General features: G+C 42.8%; 1 protein-coding gene across 3 annotated transcripts in view; it reads right to left on the reverse strand.

Moving 5' to 3' along the window:
- SULF1 (sulfatase 1) overlaps window positions 1-15649 on the reverse strand; it is a 189534-nt gene that overhangs the window by 91877 nt on the left and 82008 nt on the right. For 2 of the 3 annotated variants that reach the window (XM_074987108.1, XM_074987105.1), the window contains exons 1-2: window positions 7794-8007; window positions 783-1022 (exon numbers count right to left, since the gene is read on the reverse strand). In XM_074987108.1, coding sequence (XP_074843209.1) covers window positions 783-1022; window positions 7794-7965 — 412 coding nt within the window. In that variant the 5' untranslated portion in view covers window positions 7966-8007. Of the gene's footprint in view, window positions 1-782; window positions 1023-7793; window positions 8028-8333; window positions 8394-15649 lie in introns of those variants that run through there. The other variant, XM_074987106.1, reaches the window with a different exon arrangement.

Raw genomic sequence — 15649 nt, forward strand, 5'->3', positions numbered from 1 at the left:
ACAAACTGCACCCTGATACTTGCACAGCTCCTGTACCTTTAAAAATGTCAAAATATTTATAGACTTATTCCTAAGGGATAGATGATGTGCCTAGGAACTGGCGGCTTTACATCATACAAGCACAGATGAGAGGATTTGGAAGAGCAAATAGAAAAGGGAGTGTGCCTGACTACAGAACACTGGCAAGGATTTACAAGAAAATGATCAAATCTGATTGCTGCTCACCAGACCAATCCTTTCTGTTCGGCTTCAGAATATGAAAGTGAAGATTACCCCATGCTAAAATTTGAATTCTCATCTTCATCTTGTTCACTCCCACCACAGGCATCATCACTCCTGTGAGGTCTGTGGTACCAGTTTCCACAGTGGCACAAATATCTTCCCCCATGACAGCTTTTCCACAACTGGGTCTTAATACTGACCATAATCATGGCAAGGGCTGCTGGCTCAGCATCACAGTGTCATGATATTGCTTGTCTCGCCTAGGTGTCTCACTCAACAGCCTAGCCCTCACTTGAGTCACCCAGCTATGAAAATACGCTTCCCAAAACAAATGGAATTCCTTATTCAGCCTTTGGCTGTAAATCTGGCTCAGCCATTACAAATAGGTACTCATGGAACACACCTCCTCCCTGCTCAAACACAGCCATTGCTTTCTTCTGTGAGCCTAGTTCGAGACCCTATTTGCCTTATTTTAGGCAGCAATTTAAAGCAAGTTACTGTATACACCCAAGAATGTCCACTATCTTCCTCTTTAGCAAAGAGCTGGACTTATTTCTTACCTGTCCGATATCCAGTGTTGTTGAGATACACTGCAAAGGTCCGTGGTTCATGTGTTGCTTGCCAGGAAGGAGAAGAGCAGTTTTCATTGTTGGTATATATGTTGTGGTTGTGAACATATTTCCCTGTCAGCATGGAGGACCGAGATGGGCAACACATTGGGGTAGTTACAAAGGCATTGATGAAGGTAGCACCACCATTCTCCATGATCCTTCTAGTCTTATTCATCACCTGTAAGGACCCTGAAATAAAGAAGAACAGATTTCACTATAGAAAACAGGTAGAAATAGATTTCACTATTGCTAAGAAACATTTAAAATACCTTTATGTCATGTCACCTCATTATTATGTATAGCTGTCTATATTTTAAAGTGCATCTGTCTGGGAGTGTCCTTCTGTGTGTCTGAGAGTCCATTTGTTCAAGTACTCCACCTAAACTTTAAGGCTGTGGCCACACTACCCCTTCCTTTCAAAGTGGGCATGGAACTGAGCCACTTCAGGAGATGCTAACGAGGCACTGCAATGAATATGCAGTGCCTCATTAGCATAATGGTGGCTGCCTGTGGTTCGAAAGTGTCGGTTTGAAATGCGCGCTGCCCATGTAGCAGGGGGCCTTTCAAAATGAAGTCCCTGATTTCGGAAGCCCCTTCTTCACAAAACCAAATGGGAAGAAGAGGCTTTTGAAATCAGGGAGTTGTCTGAAAAGGCCCCTGTCTACACGGGCAGCATGCATTTCAAAAGTGGCACTTTCAAAGCGCACGCAGCCACCATTATGCTAATAAGGTGCTGCATATTCATAGCAGCACCTCATTAGCATCTGCCAAAGTGGCCCATTACCATGCCCCCTCTGAAAGGAGGCAGTAGTGTGGCCACAGTCGACGAGTTAGGACCACAAATGTAGGACCACAAATGGTACTCGGCCTGACCCCATTTCTCCCTAGGGCTCAGGCCAGGGCCAGGAAGCATTTCTGAGCCCAAGTGCCCTTCCCACAAAGCTCAGACCAGAGCTGGGAAGCCTGGCTCAGCCCTGCCCCTACCAGAGGACAGCCAGGGCTGGGAAGCATGGTCCATTCTGTCTCCTTTGTCCCCTGGAGCTCAGAACCAGAAAGTGAGGCCCAGACCAGAATGCACCAAAGAGAGGACAGGCTGAGTCCAGGAACCATGGCCCAGTCCTCCCTCTCAAACCACCTGGGTCAGGAAGCAGGCCTGGACTCCCCTAAGATGTCAGGGCTGGGCAGTGCAGCTCATCCACCTCCCCCAGGAGCAGCATGACCTTTACCACCATAGGTAGCCCCAAAAAGTCCCCGAGACCTCTCAGCCCTTTTTTCTAAACCCCCCACCCACTGCCATGACTCTAAAGCCCTCATCCCCTGCCCTGAGCCCTCCACATCCTTCCCAGACTCCTCCACCCGACCCTCAGCCCTGAGCACCCGCTAAGCCTTCCAACCCACTGCCCAGTGCTTCTACCCCCCTGCTCTACTTCCTGCATCAGCCACTACCTGCTCTAAGTTCTCCAAACTCTGGCCTGACTTGTTCAGCCCCAACCCCCAGCCTTAATGTCCCCCCACACAACCCCTTGGCCTGAGCCACCCTCTCCCTGCCCTCACTTCAGTATCCATCACCTCCTGCCCTGAGGCCCCCCCACCCGTCCGCCCAGCCCTCTCAGCCTCTGCACTATCTCCTCCACCTCCTCCTCCTGGCCAGAACTACCCCTCACACACAACCACCTAGGCTCAGCGTCACCCACCACCGAACCCTTTGACCTGAATCCCTACCCCCTGCTTTCACTTTGGAATCCTCCATCCTCTTCTCTGAGCCCCCTGCAATATTCTAGGCATAGAACACATCAAAAATAAATAAAATAGGCACAATTCTAAGAATTAGTGAGTTCTGTTTGACACTGAAGATTCAATGCAATTCCCTCCTTTAAGGGATAAGAAATTTTAATATTTGCCCCACTTCTAATACATTTTTAATTTTTAATTCTAATAAAATTTAATTTGCATGATCCTGCATCCCCTTTCTCATATGAACATTCCTAACTCATGCACTTTGATTCTCACTGAAGTCTGGGCCTTCTCAAATATGCACGATGGGCTATTTGACTTCTCAAAAGGATTACAAAAATATTGTTTCACTGCATCACATGCAAAGCAAATAAACCTTAAAATAAGTAGTGGAACATTAGCCTTTAATAGTTATTGCGGTCACCCACCCAGCAGTGATTTAATTATACATTTATCACATGGCAGGCAAGCACAGAGCTATTTTTTAAAACTCACACAGAAAAGGGACCACATAGAATGACAATAACCTCACTGGAAATCTGTCTCAGTACAGAGGAGCAACACACTGGTCTTTGCAATACCTAAAGTCCTGTGTTTTGATTTCACTTAGCATTTGCAGTTGAATCAGCAAAATGATTTTTGACAGTGGTCCTAAGCAAACCCCAGTTCACTATGATCACATTTTTATGCCAGGGAGTAGCCTAAGGGCTTGGAGATGGTTATCTTCAATTTTTTTTTATCCTTTGAAGCTCAACAGACTCATTTTACTGAAGGAAAAAAAAGAGGGCAGTAGATAGGATCTTCAGGGCTGCATCTACACTAGGAAGTTCTTTCAAAAGATATTTTGAAAGAAGGGGTCTCTTTCGAAAGATCCCATGGACTGTCTACACACAAAAAGTGTTCTTTCAAAAGTAAATCGAAAGAATATGGTAAGAACAGCCATACTGGGTCAGACCATAGGTGCACCAAGCCCAGTATCCTGTCTTCTGACAGTGGACAATGCCAGATGCCCCAGAGGGAATGAACAGAACAGGTAATCATCAAGCGATCAATTCCCTGTTGTCCATTTCCAGCGTCTTGCAAACAGAGCCATTGATGGACCTATCCCCCGTGAATTTATCTAGTTCTTTTTTGAACTCTACTATAGTCTTGTGTGCACCTTTTGAAATCAGACTACCTTTCCCATTTCAGGAAGAAGGCCCCCTTTCAAAAGAGCAGTCCTGATTTTTGATCCCTGACCCATTCTTTGAAAAGAGCTGGGGCTGTGTGGATGCTCTCTGTCAAAAGGGCAGATCACTCTTTTGATACACTTTTTTGTGAGTGGGCGCACGCTTTCAAAAGAAGTGTTTTTGGAAGAGATCTTCCAGAAGGGCTTCTTTCGAAAGATCTCTGGAGTGTAGATGTAGCCCAGGTGTGCAGCAGACTCTTGCTGTGAAATGGTGAGCCCAGTCATTTGTGCTAGGGCCTTTGAATACTTGCTGTTAGCTACCAGCATTTTGCAATTCTCAGTTGTCCAACAAGCCAGAAACCGGAGGAGCAGGTCTGGCAATAGGCCAATGGTCAGGAAGGGCTTTTGTACTGCTACCGCTCTGGGGATTGTTGAGAACTGGATTTTATCTGTTGTCGGTACATTTTTTACTTTACACAACTGGCAGCATTTTGCAGTGGGGCCAACAGCCACACCAAGCCTGGTGCAAGGTGGGAGGCAGGCTCAGCTCCCTGCCCCCCGGAATGGGCAGAGCCAGGGCAGAAGGGACAGGGCTTAAGGTAGTCAGCCCTGGGGGCCCTCCCCATGCTCCCTCAGAGCTGCACGTGCAGAGGCGACACGGCACTGCCACAGCCTTTCACAGGGGCCCAGAGCTCCAGCCACCACTGCTGCTGATCTGTCAGCAGCAGTGACTGGAGCTTTGGGCCCCTTTGAAATGCTGGGACCTGGGGCAACTGCCCCCTTTGTCTTTCCACTGTTCTTCTGTATGAGTCTAATACTGAACAACAGAAAGTAGAAAAATACTTAAAAGCCATGAAAAATGTGACTGTAAAGTCACAAAATTGCCAGGAAGGCTCAGGGGTAGGTGTAATAGCTGAAATTATCTTTAATTATTCTTAAACAGTTTTGTAGATGTCAAGTTAATTGGTTGGTTGCCCAAACACTTAATGTATCAGTGTTGGCAACTGATATTTGGCTTAGTCTTTTTCTTTCTTTCTTTCTTTTTCTTTATTTCTTTCTTTCTTTCTCAGGGGAGATGGAAAATGAAGTAGTAGACTAGGTATTTTTGGTTCTGTGAGAACCATTACCTCTCCCCTTTGAGCCTGGCCTGACACAGTTTGGGTATGTGAGTTTTAAAGATGTAAACTTTGCAGGATTGGACCCATAGGCTATGTTTACACTACGGTGGTCTATCAAAAGTAGTTCTTCCAGAAGATCTCTTCTGAAAAACTTCTTTCGAAAGATCGCATCCACACACAAAAAAGCAGATTGAAAAAAATCAATTCACTCTTTTGATAGAAAGTGGTCACAGAGCCAATGCTCTTTCGAAAGAATAGGCCAGGGATCGAAAAATATGGTGCCACGAAAACTGCTCTGTCGAAAAAAGGGCCCCCAGGGCTATTATACACAATTTTTCTGAAATAATCTTTCGGAAAAAGGTGTTCTTCCTCATGTGGGAGAGGAAGAGGTTCAGTGGAAAAAGTGCTGCATTCTTCCAATCTAATATCAAAAGAATGCATTTTGCGTGTAGACGCTCGGCAGGATTTTTCAAAATAGGCCCGGCTTTTTCAAATGAACTCACTAGTGTAGACATAGCCATACTAAGCACCATTCATTAGCCTTTCACAAAGGCTCTTTTCACCCTGCATTCTTGCATAGACATGTGTATAGGAAAATATTCGACCAAATATAGACCAATAGCAGGGATTTAAAGAGACAAAATATAGAAAAGTAACTGCTCAGTTCTGCTGCTGTTACTGTTGCTTCCACACTATATGACTGTCAAAAGAAAGGCAACTTTCACTAGAGTGAGAGTTGAATCTGGCTCCTAATTACTTTATTACTATTTACTAAGTACTTTATTATTCCTAATTACTTTACTGAACTGACGCTAACAGATTTACCCCCACTGGGAATTCTGGAAATAGACACTTCAAAGGCAGGTTAGGTTCCCACCTTAGAGCAGCAAAATACAAGTGGGTGATGAGACTCACAGGTATTAACAAGTTATTGTCCTCTGCCATCTGCAGCTTTCCTCATTGCCTGTGTACCTTATCATCTGGAGACGAGCCTCAGGGCCACATGCACATTATGTCAGACAATAGGGCAATGATGTTAGACATGACTAAACTGAGGAGGACCTGAAGTATACCAGACACCACTAAATATCCAATCTGGTCATATGAATGAAGAAATTTCGTCAGATGAAAAATTCAGCCTGACTACTCAGGACATTGTAATGGGAAGTGTGTCTGGTAGTCAAACCTTTATTCCACAGCAAATGTTTATGGGACGAAGCATTACTGCTGCTATAGATGTTCTTCCAATTGCCCCACAGATGGAGGTCTCTGAAACCGCATCAGCATGCACCATCACAAAACAAAAAGTATTTTGTTGCTTCCGCAGCAGTTTGCAGCAAGTCTCTTGATACATTCAGCGTTTCTGTTCCTGCGTATGTCTCTCTCGGTACAACAGAAGTTCCAGTGAAGGTGGTAAACAACAAACCAGAAAGGCATCTGTTGAGAGCCCTGCACACTGGCTGGCCAGACTACAGTTCTGTAGTATTTTCAGGTTCTGATTTGCCCACTTTAGAAGATACTATATCCTCTATGTGAAAAAATAATGCATCTTTGCTTCATAAAAATAGATTTACTTTGATTTCAAGAGCAGGTCATTATGTTTATTTTTTGTGGGGTTGGGGTATGACAGGGGAAGGAAATAAAGCCACATGATTTCCCTCTTACCTCTACAGAAGTATCAATTTACTCACACTATCTAGCAACAGTTCCCCTATCGAAGACATTTTCCATCAACTGGAAATCCCAATGAGATTTTACGAGTCTTATCTCCTTCACGATGTTATATGCTGTGCAGTGTTATACTGTTATACTGGGGAGTAGAGTGCAGTTGTGTATGTCCTGGCCTGCTGACTGGGGAGGAAAGGGGGCAATTGACCCAGCCCTGCATTTCAAAGAGTCCTGGAGGTCCAGCTGCTGCCGCTATAGCAGCAGAAGCAGGCAGAGCTCTGGTCCCCTTTGGAAGGGTGTAGCACGCTGTGGTGCTGTGTCATTGCTCTGTGCATGGTGCAGGGGAAGAGGGGCAGGGCTTAATGCCCTAAGCCCCGTGCGCTTTTGCCCTCGGCTCCACCCCTTCTGGGGGCAGGAGCAGGGCCCTCTTCCCACACAGGCCCTGGGCCCACATGTTCTGGATTTTACTTTACTGCCCTATAGTGCATAAGGATACAGTGGAGATGAATTTCACATGTTCTGCTTCAGTTATCCTACATCCAGAAGGCAAATATCTTGTATTACAAAATATGTGTTTATGAAACATGTGCTCTGTGTACTCATGGAAAAAAATGGTGGGTGCAGAGCATCGACCATAAGCAGCCCCCCTAAACTCCACCCCTCCCTCTCAGTACCTCCCACGTGCCACAGCCAGATGTTCTGCAGTGTGCAGACATTGAGGGGAGGAGGCAGGAGTAGGGGCAGGGCATGCTCGGGGAAGTGGGTGGAACAGGGTGGGAAGATGCATGCCGAGGGCTGGAAGAGGCAGATGGGGGTTGGTCCTTGGGGAAAGGGTGGGGTAGGAGCAGAGCTTGAGGTGGAGCTGGGGAGAATCACCCCCTGGCACATTAGAAAGCTGGTGCCTCTGTTCCTGGATACCAGGGCATAAGCAACTCTAGGCTCCACCCTTTCCAGAAGTGAGGGGCCAGGCCCCTCCCCAACCTTACCCCGGCACGTGTGGCGGCTGTCAGCCCCACTGCATGTACTGTATTCCCTGTATGACAACACGGCTGAGTAGGAGATAAGTACTTAACAAACTAGAATTAGTACAGTTAAATCAGCTGAGCAACAAAATACATTTTTTATCGATATAATTTCCAAATCAATCAAATATCTCTGATTATGTTGCAGAAAAGGCAAATTTTTCAATGTCAAGAATAACGTATATAGCAGAAGTTACTGAAATACACGTGTAAAGGAAACTGAGTGGCAAATAACATAATTATGTCTCACCAAGCTCCACATCTTGGTCATCTGTTAGTACGAGAATAATGTTGGGTCTGATATTTTTTCGCTCCTGTTGCACACGTCCTCTGAACCTTGGGGACTTGACAGTAGTACAGAGACTTCTTAGCGATTGAGTACTGAGCACGGTCAGAAGGAGTGCAAAGCAATAACATTTCATGGTTATTTCAATATCACAAATAAAATAATTGCCTCAAGACTCTGTTCCTTCGTTTTCAAGATCTGTGAAGAGAAAAAGATTAAAACTGAAATGTCACCAAAACAAAAGTAAAAATGTTTGGAAAAAGGGGATATTCAGAAAAGTAAAAACTGGCACATTCAGAGTAGTGTGACAGCAGCTCATGTAGCTTACTGGTTACTTTATACAAAGCCATCTTCTGAGAATATACTTAGACATTTTGCAATTTCACTTCTCACTTTTGCTCCAGGTTAGTCTACTGATTGCTTTTTTATTTATACCACTTCCAACATACACCTTCCACTTGCCCCCCTTCTTTTTTACAGCATAGAGGTCCTTAAAAGCAGTACCTGGTTATAGTAATGAATTGCTACCATGCAGAGCTGCTCAGAACATCTGTAGGAGGAGCCCTGAAAGAAAGTAAAAGCAGAAGACATATAAGTCAAACAGCTCACAAACTTACTGCACTCTAATCTACCTTTCCAGACCTGCACATTAGAACTTTTCTTTCATCCACTAAATGAGAAAAAATAGAATAAAATCTAAATTCATCATTGCATACATAACTATTTTACCGAATAGGACATCTTTTTTGTAGATTAGACTGCACCTTTGTGTTTAGAGGTAAGTGAAATATATAATCATGTAATTGCCATATATCTGTACAAAATGCATGATCACCCAGTGAAATACTGAGAAAAATAAGCATTAATTTCAGCCCAAGCAATATATTATTTTAGGTTAACTTACCTCCATGAGTTATTAAATGCTCCTGAAGCAGAAATTATAACATGGATGTCATTTGTAGTCTGCATTGTATCACTATACTGAAAAGTCATCTTTCTACTGACAGATCACATATGAAGTAAAGTCCGGGCAATCTAACCCAGCATTGTGAAAGCACATAACCGTCTCTCATCAATCAACGATGGAACTGAGTGCATCATCTATAATGCACAGTACCTCTGGCAAACCCTTCTCCTCAGTATTCCCTTTTCAGACTCAGCTCCGAATGCCTCTCAGAACCCGCTCTTGTTGCTTGTCAGTCAAACAGCCTTGCTATTGTGAGGCTTGGTGCAAACACAGAAGTTTTGCTTTGCTGCAGCAGATCGAAACCTGCAACTGAAAATGATTGATTGGTCTTGGGACGAAAGGTTAGCCACTTACACTTCAACATTTTTTGCATGACTGACTGAAGCCCTATGAAAACATCACATTACACAATATGGGAAAAAAAGCTTGGAGTAATGCCAGCTCACTTTAGGTCATTAACCTACTGACAGCAATTTATTTTTATGTTTTTTTATTTTGGGACTACAGACGAACTGCAGAAGCCTCTATTTTTCCCCAAACAAGTCACAAAAGAAAATCTGAATGGGAATTGGGCTGCACTGGCCTTAATTAGAATGGAAGACTAGTCCTGAGAAGGTCATCACTCTCACACCTGAGATTTCATATTTAAGCATTCGCTAATAGCAGACACGTACCTAATTTAATGCAAGCAATCCCTAACAGGAGAAAAAAGGGGTCCACCACGCATCTAAAAATACATCAAAAGTTGATATGCATCTTTTGAGGGAGAACTTGACACAGACTGCTAGAAGAAGGATAACGGTGCTTGTTTTCACACACACATATTATTTTAAGCTTCACAAGATACTTTATAAACAGCTCACCCTGCAGGCTGTAATGACATCAGAGGAGCGTGAATGTCTTTAAAACAAAAATCCAAGTGTCTGTTGCAGAGTAATCCTGTCTTCCATTGTCTGCTCACCAACAAACATTCCAGTCTATGATTGACATTAGAGAAATGCAAAGCCAATATGCAGGGAATAGCATCCAGTGCTAAACACCATTTCAGCGATTACACTACACTCAGATAAGTAGCCTGGAAGTCTGTAATTAGGCTGGAGTGACTTTTAAAAATACTTAGGTTCCATATATTTGTTCCAACTGAGAGAAAAGCTGACAAAGAACAGGATCCCTGAAGAAATAAGCATACCTCTGATAGACATCACAAACTTTGGATGCAAAAGCAAAAATAGAGTTTCCCCGTCTGATCTTTAAACAGCAAAATGTTGACTCACCTCACAAAGCCTGAAAGGATGTGTGAAGTGAGATTCGATGTTTAGTTTCTTATATCAGTCGCACTGCACAGCAAACTTTTTCAGACAATGTTGACCCAGAAAGTGCAGTCATCCTGACTGCACTGAGCAAACATTGGCACCAACATGTTTGAATACTCCCCCACAATATGAACTGCAAGTTCCTGACAATTACACCTCAGTGCTAATAAAATTTACAGCAGTCCAAACCAACTGTTCTTCATCTTGTTTGGGTTACAGAAGTCAATCAGCAAGATTAAAAAAAATATCCTTTATAGTTAATTTCATATTACATGAAACAAACACTGTTGTCAGGAAATTTTTTTTTTCTAGAAATAAAAGTATGAAGTTACTTCCAACTATCAAATATTTTTTCTCTTGATAAGGAAGGGTAAATAAATTAACTGGTCTAAAACTTAAAAATTAGCTTAATTTTATTTTAAGTGTTCTCACATCAGAGCACAGTTCTTTGAATAATATTTTTTTTGCACAGAAAATTCTTTATTCAGTAGTGACCTTTTAGAGCTTTCCATCCTTTCACAGGCTGGATTCCAGCTCCAGAAGACAACGCAGTAAAGAAGAAACCAGACAAAATGCAGAGCTTGATGAAGGAGACAAGGATGCAATGTTTGTGTTGGATACTCTTTCGGAGCCTGCACATGTCGTTAGAGACATAGCAGCTTGTCTTGAAAAAAGTCAAAAATAGGAGGCATTTTTAAGAGAGGCCTTCCTTCTTTACATATGGCAAATAAACTTAAAGCATTGTGCAATATCCAAAAGTCCAGATCTGACCACAAATTCCTTTTCTGCAGATAGGTAAAGAAGAAAATTGATGGTAGCCTAGACACACACTCTGTGGAAAAGTTTCAAGATTTTTTTCCCCAGTAGAACCTACATAATGACAACTGAAATCTCAGGAAACATGGAAAACAAGAGAAAAAGAAAATTCAAAAAGACCATCTTATGTCATCGGTATGTAGTTTCACAGTCCCCTCTCTCCGACCCCACCATCATGTGAACATTAAGTCTTAGCTTGACTTTACCCTTCTAATACTGGTATGAGAAAAATGAAAACTTAGCACTTCTGTTGGCATCCCTATTGGTATTCTCAGAAGAAGGGCTACAACTGATGGACATGGAGCATGAACTGCTCCTCATGCAACACTTGGAAAGCCTAAACTACATCAATGTACCAGCAGTAGGAGAGTTGCACTGCTATGGTTTTTGTGCTTGGAGTAAATAAAGTTTCCCCCTCTAGGGCTACGTCTACACGTGAACGCTACATCGAAATAGCTTATTTCGATGTAGTGACATCGAAATAGGCTATTTCGATGAATAACGTCTACACGTCCTCCAGGGCTGGCAACGTCGATGTTCAACATTGATGTTGCGCAGCACCACATTGAAATAGGCGCTGCGAGGGAACGTCTACACGCCACAGTAGCACACATCGAAATAAGGGTGCCAGGCACAGCTGCAGACAGGGTCACAGGGCGGACTCAACAGCAAGCCGCTCCCTTAAAGGGCCCCTCCCAGACACAGTTGCACTAAACAACACAAGATCCACAGAGCCAACAACTGGTTGCAGACCCTGTGCATGCAGCGTGGATCCCCAGCTGCCGCAGCAGCAGCCAGAAGCCCTGGGCTAAGGGCTGCTGCACACGGTGACCATAGAGAGAGAGCGTCTCTCAACCCCTCAGCTGATGGCCGCCATGGAGGACCCCGCAATTTCGATGTTGCGGGATGCGCAACGACTACACGGTCCCTACTTCGACGTTGAACGTTGAAGTAGGGCGCTATTCCTATCACCTCATGGGGTTAGCAGCTTCGACGTCTCGCTGCTTAATGTCGATGTTAACATCGAAATAGCGCCCAACACGTGTAGCCGTGACGGGCACTATTTCGAAGTTAGTGCCGCTACTTCGAAGTAGCGTGCACGTGTAGACACGGCTTAGAGGTGTCAGCAGAACAACTTCACTGGAAGGGATAAAAGGAGGAAAGGATAATGGCTTTATATGCAATTTTCACATTTAACACACTCACATTTTGGACAAAAACATCAAAAGTGACTAGAGATTTTCGTGTTCCCACTTCATAGTGCCTGTTTCAAGACACCACAGGGGAGGGCTGATTTTCAGAAAGTGCTGAACACTTTCCATCTGAAAACCAGACTCCTTTACAATGTCTCACATTGAGCACTCCAAAACTGAGGAACTCATCAGTTCAAAAAAGTCTTGGCCTTTATCAGTACCAGTACTGTCCTGGAAAAGTTCTGGCTTCTTGATTTAATTTATTTATTGATAGTACCCCCTTGAAAATACTATGAATAAAAATAGAAGCGCACTAGAATTCTCAAGGTTTAAATGCCACTTTTCATACACTGTATATAACATCAATTACCCAGTAAATGTTTGTAAGTTTCTTTCTTCACTGTATGCTCTAGAGGCCTTGGGGCAACTCCACAACCAGTCTTGGGCTATGCCTACACTAGAGGGTTTTGTTGACAAAACTAACATTTAACTGACAAAACCCAGGAAGCATCCAGATTCCCAAGGTGTTCTGTCGACAGTAAATCAACACAACGTGGCTCTTTTGTCAACAGTCCTATCCCATTCCCCATGAGACATAACACCTCTTTCAACAGAGACCTGTCAACAGAAAGCCATTCTGGACATTCCAAGGGGCCCTCTGTCAACAGACAGGGTTTCTGGAACATCAGGCAGCCCTGTCTGCCGAGCTTGTGGTTGGGCATTTTGTCAAGAGAGCAGTCGGGTAGTCTGCCTGCCCTCTGCCAACAGAGCAGATCAAAACTTCTGATGTCAAATTGCTCTAATTTAGACATAGCCTTGGAGAGGAGGCCTCCAAACATCACGGTCACGTCTACGCTACAGTGATCTTTTGAAAGGTGATCTTTCAGAAGAAAAGTGAATTGAAAGAGTGGTCAGCTCTTTCGATAGAGACCATCCACACAGCACACACTCTTTCAAAGATTGGGCCAAGGATTGAAAAATCCAGCACCACGAGGACTGCTCTTTTGAAAAAAGGTCCCGCAGAGCATCTACACGTGCTCTTTTTTGAAAGAAGCTTTCGAAAGGAGGTACTCTCCCTGATCTAGGAACAGAAGAGGGCTTCTGGAAGAAGAGCCACATTTTTTTGATTTCGGATAGAAAGATTGTATTTTGCGTCTGGATGCTCTGTGTGTTCTTGCAAAAAAGGGCCTGATTTTCCAAAAGAACTTGCGAGTGTAGATGTGGCTCGTGAGTCCCCAGCCTGCCCTTTTCCTGCAGAGGGAACCATGGTTCTCTTGTATGGATCACTCACATTTCCCTAAACCTGAAGTCAGGCTTGCAGATAGTGAGCTCAGGAGCTGCATGAGTGCTGGTACATGTATGATCAGGCCACCTCCAAGGCTTTCCAAAGACATAATAATAAAAGGAGCTACTTGGACCAGCTAAAGTGGAAATCTCCTTTATCACAGGTGGTGGCATTATATGGTCTTGGAGCATTAGAACAAGGATTGTTGTTCTGGCTCTCCTGGTATATGTGCTCTTTCTAATATTTGTATCTGTTGGCTGCTGCATGTCAATTAGTTACAATGGGAATGTTAATGCAAGAGGCTCCTGCTGTCCTTATGTAATAGATGATTTTGTGATTCAGGTTTCTATTCCCATTTCTGCTGCAAAATCTACTTGGATCAATCAGTTTTTAATTTCTTTGTCTGCAAAACTGGGCTAATTAAGTAATGGTACCATAAATGTATGTTGTGAGCCTTAACTAACATTTCCAAGGTGCTTTGATACCCCTTGATGGAAGGTAATATGAAAAGGAAAAATAATTTTTATTATTAGTAGTAAGGATACTAAAGAGTCCAAAACAAAAGAAAATATAATAGCCAAATACTAGGGCATAATAATAATTATTAAGATGGAGGCTAAGGATTCCAAAACTAAAGAAAATATAGTGACCAAATACCACGGCATAACTATGATTGCATTACCATAGCCTATATTACAGGCTGCCTCATTTATAAGATTGGCCACCCTTAAACACAATTTCAGACAAATTCTCTTCCTAGAATGCTCCAGATGAAGACAAACCAACACCACTCACTATGAGAAAACAATCCTTCTTCACCACAAATATGGTGGTCAGTATAACTCTCTAGATGTTAGTGAGGAACAGCTGACTCAACAGGGGTTAAGTTTAACAATCTTGAAAGGCATGTGATCATCAGTCCCCAGCTTTCCATGTTTCAATAACACCAGAGCCTTCCTGAGAGAAAAGAAGATGAAAGAAGACAGGAAGAGAAGTGAGGAAACAGGTAGGGGGATGCTAATGGTATTTTATAACTGCCTGCAGGAGCCACTCAAATTGATTGGTGGGGCTTCCAACATGCTGGGCACTGAGTGGCAAGTGTCATGCCAAAATCAGAAACCCTGGATGGATAGAAAAGTGACCATCCTCACTAGCACCAGCTTGGTGGTCGTTTGGCCAACCAGTCTGCCAGGGGAGGCCAGTCTCCATGCTTCCCACCTATCACTTTCAGTCATTTGCTTAGAAGACCTTGAAAAAAAAAACAACCACAATTCTGAAATACCTATACTGACTAATTCTGTGGTATGTAGTTATGCACAGCACTAATTTAAGTCAATGGGAGCTTTCATGCAAAGAAGCTCCAGGATGGAGAAAAGAGATCTAATTCATCCCGCAACAGATTTGCATGGCTTCTATTAATGTTTAATGTACACATCAAAGGGAAATGATACCCCTTAGCATTTAACACAAACTGATTCATAACAGGTGCATTGTTAAGGACTTTGCCTAGATCATGAAACTGTGAATCATACAAGTATAAAATTATATGACATTAGGTCACGTGAGGCTTGCTGTTAAATTTTGCATCAAACCAACCTGGTAATTTAGAAGACTTTACTCTTTTCAAAACATATTGTTATGATGGGTTGTTAGATTGTACAGAAGTAATAAAAATAAGAAGTCTGAATTCCAGAAACATATTTAAGTACTTCAGTTTAAAAAAAATTTATAACGGAGATTACTGTTATGTGTTAAGTAGTGTTAATATCTTTCTGAAGTCCTACACTTACAGCTGCTCCTTAAAACAAAGCAAACAAACAAACCAAAAATGGCACAGCAATCTCTTACAGGCTATCAAGAATAACAGAGTAAAGAAGCATTTCAATTTCCTGTAGGATATCAAGCCTGTAGCCATGGAAAATATTTGTACAGTACAACAAACTCAGGAAACAGCAGGATCCACTGCTTTCTTGTAAAGGTTAATCCACTAATCTTACTTGTAAGTATAGGATTTATAGCAAAGTATGTAGTTCCTATTAAGGTCTAGCCTCTATCTATTTGGTATATGATATATTTTGTCAGTCTAAATTATCTGCTCACCTTCAAAATAAAATCTGTCCATTATTATGATGTTTTATCAATCTGCATTAATATATACATGAATTAAAATGTAAAGTAATTGCCAGTTCAGAGAGTCATCATCTATATTTGCACATGGTAATTCCTCAAATAACTACAAACAGGAT

Source organism: Carettochelys insculpta, chromosome 2, assembly GCF_033958435.1.
Source record: "Carettochelys insculpta isolate YL-2023 chromosome 2, ASM3395843v1, whole genome shotgun sequence".
Taxonomy (NCBI): Eukaryota; Metazoa; Chordata; order Testudines; family Carettochelyidae; genus Carettochelys; species Carettochelys insculpta.